Source organism: Protopterus annectens, chromosome 10.part0 (assembly GCF_019279795.1).
Source record: "Protopterus annectens isolate FY-2018-M chromosome 10.part0, PAN1.0, whole genome shotgun sequence".
Classification (NCBI taxonomy): Eukaryota; Metazoa; Chordata; order Ceratodontiformes; family Protopteridae; genus Protopterus; species Protopterus annectens.
In genome coordinates, this window is record NC_056744.1 from 1,717,987,008 (window position 1) to 1,718,002,739 (window position 15,732).

Genomic DNA, 15,732 nt, shown 5'->3' on the forward strand with positions numbered 1-15,732 from the left:
GCATTTGCAGCCTTTCGAAGATATCCAGCCGGGACTAGGTCTGCTGAAAGGGTGGTGGGTTTCAGTTTCTTGATTAAGGATCAGATAAATGCTGTTGGTACAGGTTGAAAGTTATAGGATGGTTGGGTATTGGATATGGGGTTAATAGGGTTTAGGTTGTTGGGGCCTAGTTGGTTGGCAAGGGATTGTATAGTTTCCATAAAGAAGGTGTTGAAGGTGTTGGCAATATTTTCTGGAGGTTTTTGGAGGATAGATGCAGGGGGAGGGGTAGTAGTATTACCTGGCTTTAGAAGATTGTTTAAGCTGAACCAAAATTTTTGTGGTCAATTTTGATGTTTATGCTGCAGGTTACAGTAACAGTCTTTTTTGTCAAACATTATAGACTTCTTAGTATCATTTCTTAGCTATTTATATACAAGTTGATCCTTAGGGTTTTTATTGGTTTTCCAAGATGACCAGTCTTTATTTCTATTCATGATTTCGTTACTAAAGATGTGTGACTGTTTCCAATTCTGTTTTTACAAAACCTATATTTGTCTGTTTCTCCCACATGTTTAATGGACTTTGTAAACCAGCTTGTATATAAGCCCACTACCTAGGGCTGCCAATATTAACTTTTCATGTTTTGGTTTAAATTCACCTCTCCTTAGCCATTCCTGCATTCAGTCCTGATCAACATGAGGCTGTACCATGAGTTTTGTATACTTGCAACTATATTTATGCATTTTCCACATTTCTTGCCTTTTCATCTGATCCTTCACCTTTCTTTCTTTTGTTTTATTTATTTTGTTTATTTTGACATTTGTTGACCAGGTTAGTCTGACTGGGCAGCAGCCCTTTTTGAGCAGAGAGTCAGGGAGAAAAACTCCAGCAATACAAGTAAAACAGTTACAACTATAAAAGTATAGGTTCATAGGTTCGTACTAGGCTATCTGCCCTAGGGCATTTATAAGCCTAGCCAGAGTGTGTGTGGCTTTCACCACCCCTTAGGATGAAAATACTATGCCCTTTTAGGATTTAGTTTACTGTGCCTCTGTCTAGTAGTGACACAGAGATGACCCCCGGGGTAAACCTACGATCTCTCATCCACTCGTCGAGATTTCTCTTGAATAGAGTCAGTGAGGGGCTCTGCCTAACATGGACTGGGATTCTGTTCCAGAGTGTAGGGAGCCTCTGGGTTATGAATCTGTCCCTCCAGCACGTCCTATTTATTTCTGTGTTGAGGTTTAAGTCTCTTGTTCTCGTGGCTCTGATGGATTTGGATTTTCTGAGGTGGAGCATGTCCATTAATTTCGGATTGGACATGGCCTTGTACGTCAAGCACAGATCACCTCTGAGTAGGTATGCGACTGAAAAGAGCTGGAGTTTTTTCAGTCGGGCAGCATATGACATATGTTTAAGACCCTTTATCTTCTTGGTGAGGAACTTTTGGGGTCTTTCCAACTGCTGCAGGTGTCGGGTGAGATGCATCCCAAATGGGGCATTGTACTCAATCATTGGCCTGATAAGAGAAGAGTACAGGGGCACAATGACCTCTCTTGATCTAGATGTGAAACCCTTCATGATAAGGTGGGCAATATAGAAGGTCTTCCTAACCACTTTGGCAATGTGAGTGTCAAATGAGAGGTTACTGTCAACCTGGGTCCCAAGGTCCCTGATTACCTCTTCCGTACTTAATGAATTACCACCTATGTGGTAATTTGTCAGTACCTTGTTTTTCCCAAAGGGTATGACTATACATTGTTTGGCGTTCAGCTTAAGGCCATGGCTCTGGCACCAATTATCCATTTCTATGAGGCTTCTCTGAAGGATGTTTGTGTCCGCTGGAGTATCAATTATGGCGTCCAGTTTGCAGTCATCTGCGAACTTTGTCAGCCACAATCCTCCTATGTTTGCCTGTACCTCGGAAAAACAAAGACAAAATGTTACAGTTACATAGAATCAGGGGTCCCAGACATCCCTATTTGAGCAGGACTGTCCCGGGATCAGCAGCCCTATCCCAAGTTCTGCGCTGCCTTTTAAAATCCCAGTGAAACAGCCTCTGCTTTGTGATTTCTGATTGGCACATATACCGGCATATGGGTCAATCAAAAATCACAAAGCAGAGCCACTTCTGTTCAGTGCAGAACAGTGAGCTGAAATAGATGAGTTGGAAAGGTTGAGGTCAGAAAGTTAATCAGAAGTTTGTTATGAGAGAGTGTTGAATGCCTTAGAGAGGTCAAGGAATAGGCAGGAGGCATGTCTGTTGTTGCTTCTGTTTTTGGTGATGGCCTGTGTGAAAGACAGTAGAGCAGTGGCTGTGCTGTAGTTAGGGCAAAAGCTGTGTTGTGTAGGCATTAACAGATTTTCTTGGAGAAGATAATCTAGTAGTTTGAGTATACACTTCTCCAGAACTTTTGATAGGGGAGACAGAATAGCTATAGGTCTGAAGTTGGAGTAGAGCCCAACAGTGCGCATGAGTATGGTGTAGAACTTCTTCCATGTATCAGGTACTATGAAAACTTGAATGGATCTATTGATTAGAATGAAGATAGGGTAAGCAATAGAGGTAGCATCTATTATCAGGAAGATGGGGTAGATTGTCGGCAGATGAAGAACAAGGCTTGGGTTTGCTGAAGCATGATTTTAAGTATGTGGTGGGGACAGGCTTTAATGAGAAGGGGGTTGGGTGGGCAGTTAGAGAGAGCATGGTTGTGTTATAGATGGTGTCATTTTTGAGAGAGGTTTTTGATAGTATTGGTAAAGAAGGTGTTGAGAAAGGTGGCAGTATCAATGTCAGAGCTATTGGGGCAGGGGCTAGGTGTAGAGGGTTTGTCTGGATGAAGTAATTTTTGACTGCATGCCAGAATTTTTTGGGATTTCATTGGGAGTTAGTGGCTTTTGGTAGATGTTTTCCTTGTCATAGTTAACCTGTTTTTTGGTTAACTTGTGGAGTTCCTTGTATTTTTGAAGGTGGAAGGGGGATTTAGTTTTTAGCGAGTATTTCCACGTGTTGTCTGTCTTGTACATAAGAGTGAGTAGAGTGTGTAAGCCATGGAGCACAGTTAGATTTCATTCTTATTTTCCTAATGGGAGCCAGGGAGTTCAGGGTGTATAGGAAGATGCTGCTGAATTTTAAAGTAGCTTCTTCCAGGGCGAGGTGATGGAGAAATGACCAGCTGATTGAGGACAATGTTTGGTTAAAGGAATTTGGGTTGAAATTAGCGTGTTTGTAACATTCTATGTAACGGTGTGATTTATATGATTGGAGGGTGTGCCACTGGATAGAGGTGGGAAGATGATCGCTTAAGGTATCAGGTAGTGTACAGGGGGCTTGGTATATATTAGGACTGGACTGGATGTAAGTATCCAGTCTAGTGTGGAGATGGTATTTGTGCATTTGTTCAGTCAGGTTGGGTTAGTGATAAGTTGGGTGAAGCCATAAAGGTTAATGCTGAAGTTGAGGGGGTCAGTGAAAATCATTTCCTAATCAATGTTAGCATCTCCCAGTATTACAGTTTCGTAGGAAATGGTTTTTGAGAATCAGATGAGGAATTTTTCAAGGGTAGGGATGTTGTTTCCTGGAGGGATATAAATGGAAGCTATAGCTAGCTTTTTTAATTACTAAATTTGCAGTTTACTATGAGTATTTCAGCAGGATGAAAATTGGGAAATGAGACTGATAGAGGGGAGAGGGAGAGTTGTTCAGAGTACATTATTGCTACTCCTTCCTCTTTTATTCGTAACTCTGTTTGGCACATTGAGTTGCACCCTGATTTTTATCTACTTCTGGATTTATTTCCATTCCTGCTTGATGCCAATATGCTTCTGCTAAACTAAGCAGGGAAGTCATCTTAGACTTATTCTTATCATGTTTTAAAACTTTCACTACATTTGGGTCAACAGACATGTATGCAGTCCTACGATTACAGATCTATATATATAATCCATTTTGATAAGACTCAGACTTCCTTCAGAATGAGGAATATATAGTTTTGGTATACACTGAATTTTATAAATCATTTGATAGCCATGAAGCATCCTTGTTTTCCTGTCCAAACAATCCAACACCTTTTTGAGACAGTCACTCCAAAGCTATACGTTACAACAGGAAGAGTAAACTGGTTTATAGCGTGGACTTTGTTCCTAGATGTTATCACCATGTTCAACATTAATTTTAGTTTTCCTCTAAGATATTCTTTACCAGGTTTTATTCACATCTGTTCTTGTTTTATTGTTGATCCTTCATCAGTTACCAAATATTTACACACTCTCTATTGTTCGATTTCCTTTACATCACATTCCTATCCCAGGCTGTTTTCTTGGTGTTGCAGCTTTCCTGCTTTAAAGGTTGCTTTTGCACATTTATCAAGACCAAATGACATTCTTATATCAACTGAAAAAATTGTGACCACCTTCAGTTCCTCATCTGATGAACTATACAGTTTTAAATCATCCAGAAAAAGAAGATCAGCAGTTCTTTAACTTTATTATTTTCTGGGAGCCAAATTATAGACATGACCTAGTCTGTTAAGGAGACAGCTTAATGGTTTAAGGGCAAGACAAAAGAGTAGCGGTGACAGACTCACCCTGGAATATCCCCCTTTGAATTTTTTTTTCCCTGGAATAATAATTTGTCCTTTACCACGGCTTAACTGCAGAGTAGTTTGCCACTGTTTCATGGATGCTGTAATGTAATCAATCAGTGTAGAATGTATCTTATACATTTTAAGTACTCTTTTATCCATGAATGTGGAATACTTTCAAATGCCTTTTTGTCAGCTATCCATGCCATTCTTAGATTCTTCCCCTTTTTACAGTTCTCATTATGACTTTAACAAAAAATGATCCCTTGCTCCATATGACTTTCTTTTGTTACATTGCCATGACTGAGTTTTCTTCTAAATTACTATAAACTCCGTCAGCACCAATTCCAGTGTATAGTAAGGCAAGTTATTGGTCTATGGTTTTTAGGGCAACTTACAGGTTCAATCTTGAGTAGAAATATTGTTTTTCCTGTTGTTAATCAGGATGGTGTCATTTAGGGTTGCACATACAAATAGTTCTTACTCATGTATAAATCTTTATATAAAGATGTTACTTTTAGCCAAAAGTTAGATACTGCATTTGGGCCTGGGGTTTGCAATTAGGAGCTTTTCTTACCTTTGTTTGAATCTGTCTAGCCGTTACTTCACCCATTTCATATTTTGTGTATTCCAATTTCATGTTTTTTCTTTTACTTCTTTTATCCATTTAGCATCTTTGTTATGTTCCACAGGTTCTTCATAGATATTTCTCCAAAATGTATCTAGTTCTTCTTTTTTTGGTGGCGATTCAATTCATTTTGTTTTGTTTCCCAATTGTCTATAAAACCTTTTGTGTCATTAATAAATTGCTTATTTTGTACTTTTCCTACATATCTTCTAAGTTTTTCTACCTGTGCTAATATTTTTAGTTTATTATTTATGATAGTACATGACAGATCCTGGTCTGGTCTGTTCTGATACTGCACATTGTTTTTATCACATCTTTCTGAGTATTTCTATTTATCTTTTCCCTAGTGGTGGCTGGTGACTTCAAATCAAAGGGGGCTGCAGGAGACAGCCGAAAGGGTGTGGCCAAACAAAAAGGGGTGGGGCTATGATCAAAACCACAAAAACTAGGACTTTAATTAAATACGTTGCCCTGGGTGCCAAACCATCATTATGAGAGTCCAATCAAGACAAAATGAAGTGTAGAAGAAAAATATTTCAATGCATTAGCTACATGACAACTTAATATCTAGATGGAAACAAAAGGGTTGTGAGGCATGAAAAATAAATTACATTTTAAATACATTACGGGAATGCCAGTCAAAATCAAGTATAAAAAAACAAGCAGCACTCAACCCAAACCAAACCACTTCTCCTTGCGCTGCAGCTCTAATTATAATTTATATTCAGCTTTATAAAGGTAGCATGCTGAAAGTAGCAATCTCAGTGATACCCCCACTTGTAAAAATGTTTCTTATCCAAAAAAGACCTGCTGCCTGACAACAACTATCTACTTGTTTCATGGGGAAAACATGATCAAAGTAAAAACTGAACAGCAAACAAGAAACAAGCTCAAGATAAATTGCTTAAAGGATTACTGCACAGGTTATGGACCATGCATGATAGATTGGCATTCTGTTTAGTTTACGGGTAAAGCCTGCAAAAATGACTGCAAGTCTCCAACAAATGTAATGAGCTTCTGAAAATACTGTAATCCTGTCCTCTTTTACAAATACTGTCATATGGATTTCAATACCTAAGGCTTATATGTTATCTAGTTATGTAAATATTCTCTGCATGGCAACAACAAAAAGGCTTTCAATATTGGTAATTCTTTAACAGTATGCTTATTAAAGCTTACTTCCATCTTACAATCTCAGACAAGCTTACCTGATGGTCATTAAAGCATTGCTACTTAAACAAAGAGCAATAGGCACTGCAACATGCATTTTCTCAATAATAAGAAGCATAAATCAACAGTATAAAAATATGACAGAAAAACAGAACATTCTGGAAAATCAAGGACAGATGAAAAGCCACTGTAGTACTTGTGTCTACCTTGGATGGAGGGATACTCTGCATACTTGCACTGCATAACTGCTCCTTACCTTGCTTGGACACATCGAGAGTCACTACATGGGGGAGTGGGGTGCAAGAAGTATGTCACAATTTGAAAAGTCTCTGGCTGATGGTGATGGCTCTGACACATTTGTCATATCTCTCAACCTCAGAGCAAGAAATCTGGACAAAGCCATAAAAAGAGGTGGGACAAAGGCCCAAAAATAAGGACAATTTTTAAATACTGCTCTTATAAACTTAGAAAGATAACAGAATAGTAGGTTTTGCATTAGTATGAATTTTCTGAAGGGTATGAAATCTGAAACTCAAATGTATTCCATTATTTTCTAACTTCAATCTTTAATGATCTTCCACTAATTTGCCAGAAAACCACAATTTAATGAAAAATGGCCAAAAATATGATGCAAAAATATAAAATAGCCACACAATACAGCTGGAAATCTGTCAAATAAGGGATACTTTTTTAATATCAGTACTGTTAAGTTGAGCATCTGACAAAATAAGAAAGTCTACATGCATTTTTGAAATAAAAGTAATCTATAACTCCGATCATTACAATTATTTATTAATTGTAAACTCTCAACGTTTTTTTCCAAAATTGCAATTTTGTGGAGGGATTACTGGGGAAGAGCAACATTTTGAGCCAAAATCGAGGACAGTTGAGGGGTTTGGATATACTTAATTCTATAAGTGATTTATTTGTGTGTACCTCTAAACCTCTTAATGAAAGAAATCTGGACAAGGCCAAATATATTGGGGGAACATACAAACAGTACTAAAAATTGCTCTTGTATAAACTTATAGACAGTTGATAAAATAACAGGTCTTGCTCTATCATGCATTTTTCTGAAGGGTATGAAGTCTGAAACTCAAGTTTGTCATTATTTAGTGACTTCAGTCCTAAATGATTTGCCAGAAAACCACAAATTTTATGAGGAACAAACCAAAAATAAGAAGCAAAAATCTATTCATTCTGTGAAAATCAGGACAGTTGAGAAGTATAGTTCAGCCGGGGCTGTCTTTGAGTTTGCTGCCCTTCCCCCCTCACAACATCATGGTCGAATGGGGCCTCACCCCTGCAGCCATTCCAATTTCCCATTACTAGGCTATTTTGTCCCATTTACCATAAACACTGGAATGTGCATACTCCTTTACTTCTACAATGATTTGGATTTCATTTAAAAGTTTTATTTTATATTTTACAGCATAAACACTAATATACATCTTCTAAACAAACCAATGCAGTCTCACAATGAAAACAGACAGCATTAAAACTTCTCTGCCCTTGTAACTCACATTCATTGAAACAGCATTGAAACCTACCTTCAAAGAAAATACATCTGGCCAGTGTCAGATAAAGATTAACTTTGGGCTGTTTTCAAATCATAGGCCCCTTGCACATGAAACATACATGTGTTCTTTAATACACCTTCCTGATTGTATTAAATTTATATTCCTTGTATAATATAGTACAGTTGTTAGACGGCATTTTAAATGTATTGTTTTGAATATTTTTCCACTAAACAATGAAACAAAATGCATGCACCAATAATGACAAAACTGCCTAATTCAGAACATTTCCAACATAAAAGTCTACTCAAACTTCTACGATCTTCCATTATCTGTAAATATGCACAATCTCTACAGAAGTAAAAGTCATCTAAATAATTCCACGTTAAGGAGATCTGTAACTAATAAAGAAGGTACTGCTAGCAAACAACTTTATATTTTATTGTTTGATCTACAAATAAAGTGCCTGTTGCCCTATAAATTGTCTATGTTACATTAAAAAAATGATAAGCTAGTAATATTGCAATAGGGAATGGATGGGAAACTGATAACAGGTTCATAGTTACTAGGTATCGCCGCCAAAGGGGATATTCTCAGGACTGAAGCATCCACCCCCTTTAAAAGTACAACACAATACAATATCATCAATGCATCTACATGCTGTGTGAGTAGAACCTAGAGCCTTCTGCATCAAAAGCAAGTACACTACCCGTTGTGCTATTAACAATCCAAGCAGACTCAGCATAAGCAGAACTAAACTTCTCTTCCCCTGAACCTCTCAGCTCCTTGTAAAATCCACTTGACACTCAACTGTACCTTTCAAGTTTGCAGCACAAGAAAGCTGGAAAAAGCCAAAATTTATTGGGTGGGGGGACAAAAGCCCAAAAACCAGGGACACATTTTAAACATTGCTTGTATAATCTTGGAAAGTAGCTAGAATAAAATGCTGTGTTACCACCATGCATTTCACTGCCAAGTCCTGAACCCAGGGCCAGGTGCACTACAGTCAGAGCAACATACCACTATGCCAAATAAGCTGTTTCCTGAAAGACCCAAAGACTGAAACTTAAATGGGTACAATTTAGTAAATTCAATTCTCACCACAGCTCTCAACCTCTTAGCACAAAACACCTGAACAAAGCCAATAATGGGGGAATGCAGTTCCTAAACATATTCAGTGAATTCAGTTCTCACCATAGCTCTCAAACTCTTGGCACAAAAAACCTGGAAAAAGTCAATAATGGGGGAATACAGCTCCCAAATTCGGGACAAATTTCAAATACTGATCTTATAAACTTAGAAAATTGCTAGAATAAAAGGTTTTGTGTTACCATGTACTTTCTAAAGAATATGAAGTCTGAAATTCAAATGCCTGTCATTATTTAGTGAATGCAAAATCCAGAAAAAACACAGATTTTATGAGGAATGAACAGAACAAAAAATATGAGGCAAAAATCTGAATAGTTTTCGCAAGTGGTGGGTAGGGAATTTAGGCTCTTGCTATCTGCACCCAAGGTACAGGGTTTGAGCCTGAGTTATTCTCTAGCCACCAGGTATATTTCCTGAGTTTCATGCTACCTGAGTTTGGAGTCTATCCTAGCTTTACAAACACCTTGGAGTCTGTCCCAGCTCCACTCTGCAGCAGCTTCAAAGTCCCAGCCCCCAAGCAAGACAGCAAGCTATCCATTCTAAGTTTGAAATACAAGTCGTTCTCGTGAGAGCAAGCTATCCAGCCTGCAGACACTGCAGTCGGATCCCCTTCCAGTCTATGCAGTTGTAATCGCATAGACTTCTGGGCCTCTCTGTAGTCTGATGCCTTCTTCCTAATCCGGACTGGTTAAACAGCAGTACAGATTCCTGCACATATGGGTGGAGTTCCGAGAATGCTGAGCACACATGCATGGAGTTTCGGGAGTTGCTATTATTTTTTTTCTTTTCTTTTTTATTTTGTTTTTTCTTTTCTTTTTACAGTTGGGGGGGCTGCAGTCCTGCAGTCCAATAGCATGAGCCGCCCCTGCTTTTCCATCTTCTATACTCTTATAATAATGACACTTTTTGTCTTAATTGGTTTATACATTTCTCTATTAGATACTTCCATGATGGCATCTGATTTCTCCCCTTCCTTTCCCTTTCTGCCCTGTGTTTCTGTGGTAAGACTTTATCTGTTATTAATTTAGCTGTGCAGTAATATATCCTATTTATTTCTGTTATATTACATGAATCTCTATGAACAGTCTTAATTACTGTGTTAATTTGTTTTATATGAACCAACACCAACTTGGAAAAAAGGACAGAACTGAGAACAAAAATGTATTCCAACACAAAGAATTAAGCATTTTCGTCCAACTGTATCCAGGAATTCATCAGAAACTATTAAAGCTAATTAAATTGCACATTTATGTACTTAAAAATTGTTGAGTCACATGACACATCCCATCGCTAATAAAACAATACAGACCAACTCTAAAAACAAAATATTATGAAAGAACGTGAAATAATTATAAATAATCTATGAATTCTTAAATCCAAATAAAAAATAATACAATACAGATTCTAAACATTATAAGATCTAAATTTTAAAATACTTGAAATAGAGATCTGATCATTTAAACCAGGGTACACATAGGCATTAAGTCTAATCTGCCATATTAACTCTTATGTTCTATAAAATCTGTCCATGGTCCCCCTCTGGGATTTTTGTGGATAATATCCATCTCATAGAACAAAATGTTATGTGTGGGAAAATTCAACAAATGTCTTATATAAAGCATTATACTGTTTTTATGAGCTATATCATATATATGGTGTCTGAATCTCTGCAGAGTCTTGCCCGCATAAAAGCAGGGGCATTCGTGACACTGCTCAATATAAACCAAACCTACAGAATTACAGGTGCAGTGAGAGGAGGTTTTTACACATCTCCCATTAACATAAAGTATATATTTACACCATGGGCAAACACCACATTTATATGTTCCAAATATTTTAGAACTAGAGACCCATATTATACCTTCAATTTGTTACAAATAATTCTTAATAGACTTCCCTCTCCTAAACACGATTCTAGGTTGTTCCCCAATAATATCCAAAATGCCTTCAAAATATGAAAAAAAATGCTCCAATTATTTTTCAAAATATTAATAATGTCCAATTATTCCACAGTATAGGTGGTAATAAAAGAACTGACAAATTCAGCATTATCTTGTGAAAGGGTACCTATCCTACCAATCTCCCCATCTTCTTCATACAATAAAAGTGGTTGGTATATACCAACAGTTCTTTTCTTTTTAACTTTATTTGAAATACTCTGAACTAAGTTAACTTGATATTTCCTGGCATACAACATATCAGCCAGCTTATTAGGTTCCATCAAAAAAGTATGGTCCTTAGATACCATACTGGTTAGTCTAATATGGTGCCCTTTTACAAGCCCCCCTTCTGATGAGCAGGATGTCAGCTAGCATAATGTAAAAGACTATACAAATATGTGGGCTTCCTATAGATGTTACTCACATATTTCTGCTATCAAAATCTTTACTAATTTCCACATCCAGATAGTTAATAATACATTTACCACTTGAAAAGGTAAATTGTAAGAGCATTGTTAGTTTGTTCAAATAATCTCCTCCTTGGATTCATTTCAGTGTATAAATATGTCATCCAAAAATGGACATACATTGCCCATAGCCGTAGAGAGAAAGTGTTGAATAACTACCTCTTCTCCTACTTCAAAGTAATGCTTGAAAAAATGGGAGGCAGGCTGCCCCCATTGCAACCTCCCCCTTTTTGTAAAAAAAATACTGGTCCTCAAAATACACAAAATTATTTTTCAAAATAACCTCCATTAATGTGGTCATAACATTCACCTCATCATTACTAAACTTAGAACTTGATGACAAAAAAATTGTGAAACCACTCTATTCCCAGTTCATGGGGGATGACATTAAATAGATTCACAACATCAGAAGTCAGAAAAATAATATTCTCAGAAAAATGTAAACTCCTAAGTTTATTTAGGAAGTCCCACAAATCCCTACACACATGATCAAAATCCTTTCAACATTCCTTTAGCTTAACATCCAAATACTTAGCTAAGGGCTGTATTATGGCCTTTCCTGCATTAACAATTGGGCTCAGGGGGGGTCAACTATACACTTGTACATCTACAAAATACTAAAGATACATGTACTGTTGTATATTAATTCGTGAAAAACAAAAGAAGCTCATAGCTAACAGAACCCTGGTCAAACAAATCTTTCAGTAAATAATCAATAAAAGAATATGAAATATTAACTTAATTTAAATAAGATTCAACATAAAATTGAGATCTTATAATGTTTAGAATTGTTTGGATTTAATAATTTGTAGATTTATAACTATTTTACATTCTTTCATAATATTTTGCTTTTAGAGTTGGTCTGTAAGGTTTTATTAGGGATGGGCTGTGTCATGTGACTCAGGTATTTAAATGTGCAATTTAATTAGCTTTAATAGATTCTGATGTAGTCCTGGATAGAGTTGGACAAAAGTGCTTAATTCTTTGTGTTGAAATACATTTTTTGTTCCTGTGGCTACAGCTGGGTTCTGTCCTTTTTCCCAAGTTGGTGTTGGTTCATTTCTTTTATAAACATCTAACTTTTTGGGTTTTATTGACTTTCTGTAATATGTTTCTTTCATTGATTGTAATATGTCTGTCCATCTCTATTAAATCAATTAACTTCTCTTAGATAATTTTCTTCTAAAATAAGCACATTCTTTGCTCTCCATTTGCTGCAGGCATTCCTGAGAAAGTTCTGGAGCATCTTCATGTGCCACATTCTCTTCAGTTTCATCCTGTGTTATTCATTGCTCTTTCATATGGAAACTCACTGACCTATTACTCTGCAACACTGACTATATCAGAGTTGTCACAGTTTCCTGCTCCTTCCCTTGCTGTGCAGCTCCACCTGAACCTTTGCACTGGTTTCCTATGGAAGGCTACAAAATATCTTCGTATGGCAACTGATCAGATGTTTCCTGGTCCACTGGTTTCTCCTTAATTTGGGGATCCATTGCTCTGTCCTGCTGTGATGTTATAGGAGTTAGATTTTCTACACTAAATCCTTCACTTAGCAGGCAATCCATTACCTCAGTTTGTACTTCTTTAACTTCTCCATTACTAATCATCTTTTCCACTTTTCCTCTTTGTTTATTTATTTCTTATTTGTAAAATTGTCCATATCTGGATGACTTTGCCTGTATTTCTATTGAAATATCTTTGGTGTTGCTATTTTTGTACTGATTAGTTTTGCTTTCTCCTTTGCAAAAAGATTGCATCATATTAAATCTCTTTTTCTTTCCCCTACCCATTTTTCTTCTTCAGATGTCTCCTGTTCCTCTTGTTTCTCCTTACTTGAGAAACTCATTCCATCATGCTGTGTTATAACCAGTGTTCGATCTTCTACACTTCATCCTTCACTTCACAGGTATTCCATAACGTCAGCTACTATTTTTTTTTAACTTCTACTTTACTAATCTTCTGTTCTATGTTCCCTCTTTGTGATCTTACTTTTTGTATTGTGAGATTTTCCACATCTGGATGCCTTTGTCTGTATTTCTCTTCAAATATTTTGGGGCTGCTTTTTACTTTCTCCTTTGCATAAATATTGCACAATATCAGATCTCTCTTTCTTTCCCATGTCCATATTTCTTTTTTACACCCTCCAAAAATCTCTAGACTTTGTTCTTTATATTTTTGCACTTCTTCAATCACTTCACTTTTTTTTTTTCAAATGGCCCAAAGGTTCTTGGTCTATATAATGTTTTTCATAAATCTGTTGTATTAATGAACACACAATTTTATTTGAAGCTTCTGACAGTTTTTCTTGTGCAAGTACTTTAATTTCCTCTAATTTCTCTCTTAATCTTTTCATATACCATCAGTCTGAAAATTCTAGGCTTCTTGCATAATTGTAACAATACTTAATTTCTTTCTTATCCTCAACAGTCCACTCTATCATCTTTATGGCTCTTTTTTGGCCTATCAGTTTTTGAGATTTTTTGTAGTCTACAACTTCCTTCTACAACAAGGGGAGGGGGGGGGCATCCTCCCACTGAGTCTGGCCTAGCCCCATTGTAGAATGCCTCAGTGTCTTGAGGATTCTGCAGAGTCATTTTTTCCAGTCCTGGCACCGGTATGCCTACCAATATTGGGCACTTTTTTTATCCTGGGTTTTGTGCACCCAGCTATCTTTTTTAACCTACTTCTGCCTATGATGTATGCTATATAAAATATAGTTTATGTATCAGCACAGTCTGATAAACATTGAAAAACAGTGTCCACTTCATGAAGGTACTCACCAAGACTTGATGATAAATTATCATTTCTCCATTCAAACTCCAAATGGTCTGATAGTATATCAGGTTACTGCTATGTGAACACCGCTTGCTGCATTCAACACCAGTATATAGTTTCCTCCCTGTGTGGGTGCTATGATTTGTACTGCACTTAGAGCTCTAGCTGCAGTTATGCCTTGAGTATACCTGTGATGCAGGCATGAGATGAAGTTTGGTACAGCCCTTTTCAGACTCAGCACACAGTTGAAGGTTCTCTGTTGAGTGACATAACTGAGACCCCCTAAGTGATGGCTGCAGACTGGAAGTTAGAGTTCACTCTATGCTTTCAATACCTAAAACAGAATATTTATTAGTATTTTTAAACAAATAAGGCAGATAACCTAATGACAACAGCAAGTGCATACTCTTCTGCCATTTAAAATATTGTATTCTGCAGTATTTTTTTCCATTATTAACTCTGTTACAAAAACACATCAGAACAATTTTGACAGTATAATTAATCAGAGCTAGGTCTCATCAGGTAGTTTTAAGGTTCAACTGTGATTCACAGAGTTATAACTCTGATAATTTTATTTTTAAGACACATCAAATTAACAAACCTTACAACAAAGAAGAAAAATAAAATCAACAATGTTTTACTTTCAGCTGTCACATAAAAGTACTACATGTACTACTGCACATTCAATTAGTGTCTTCTATCCAATTTTAAAGGACTTTATATTAACACGAAGACCCAAATATTAAAGTACAGTAAATGTGGCTGAGCTACACCTATTCATTAATTCATACCAATGGCAAACTAGTCCTTCTTTTGCTACAGCTCAAGAAAAAAATGCCTGTTTTTATCATTTAAACTCAACTTCATATTGTCTGTATATTCATCTTTGAACTATAAGCCCTTGTACCTGGCTGATCAGTGAAATTGAGTCATATTTTGCTTATATGTCACTGCCTGACACCAAGACTACCAAGATATTGATAATGTAATGTTTTGACACATTTTATCCAGCAATGTATTGTTTCAGGGTGAATAGAAAAAAATTAAGAACTTAAAACTAAATTACTTAACTTGTCTGGTACTGTTTTGCCAGACTGTGAGTTACAAGTACTCAAATGGAGCCTGAAATTTATGCCAACAAATTGTCCAGGAGAACACATTGTTAAAATTAACTGCTGAAGTTTGTGAGGAAGTTGCAACTTTCCAGCACTCAGTGAAATCAAATACAATACAAAAAGTGGAATCTGACCTAACGGACTCTTGTCAGTCGTAGCTGTGTTTACAGGATGAAGGATATATACCTGCTGAAATAAAACATTAAATTTGTTTCTTCTTTCATGCCTCCATGTCAAAACACTAAAATGAATTATTTTTATAGACTAAACATTATTCTAATGCCTTTACTAATTTTATTTAAAAAGTGTTAACTGTAATTAATCACAAAATGAATGGATTGCACTTAAAGCTTTACAAACCAATGCAAATTTGGTCATTAATTCTTTATAGTATGAAATTTTA

At 36.5% G+C, this 15,732-nt stretch overlaps 1 protein-coding gene across 1 annotated transcript in view; it reads right to left on the reverse strand.

The window, feature by feature from the left end:
- The window catches only part of LOC122814467 (zinc finger protein 91-like), a 493,609-nt gene that overhangs the window by 359,255 nt on the left and 118,622 nt on the right, over nucleotides 1–15,732 (reverse strand). The window contains exon 7 of the mRNA XM_044087047.1: nucleotides 14,621–14,673. Coding sequence (XP_043942982.1) covers nucleotides 14,621–14,673 — 53 coding nt within the window. The remainder of the gene's footprint in view (nucleotides 1–14,620; nucleotides 14,674–15,732) is intronic.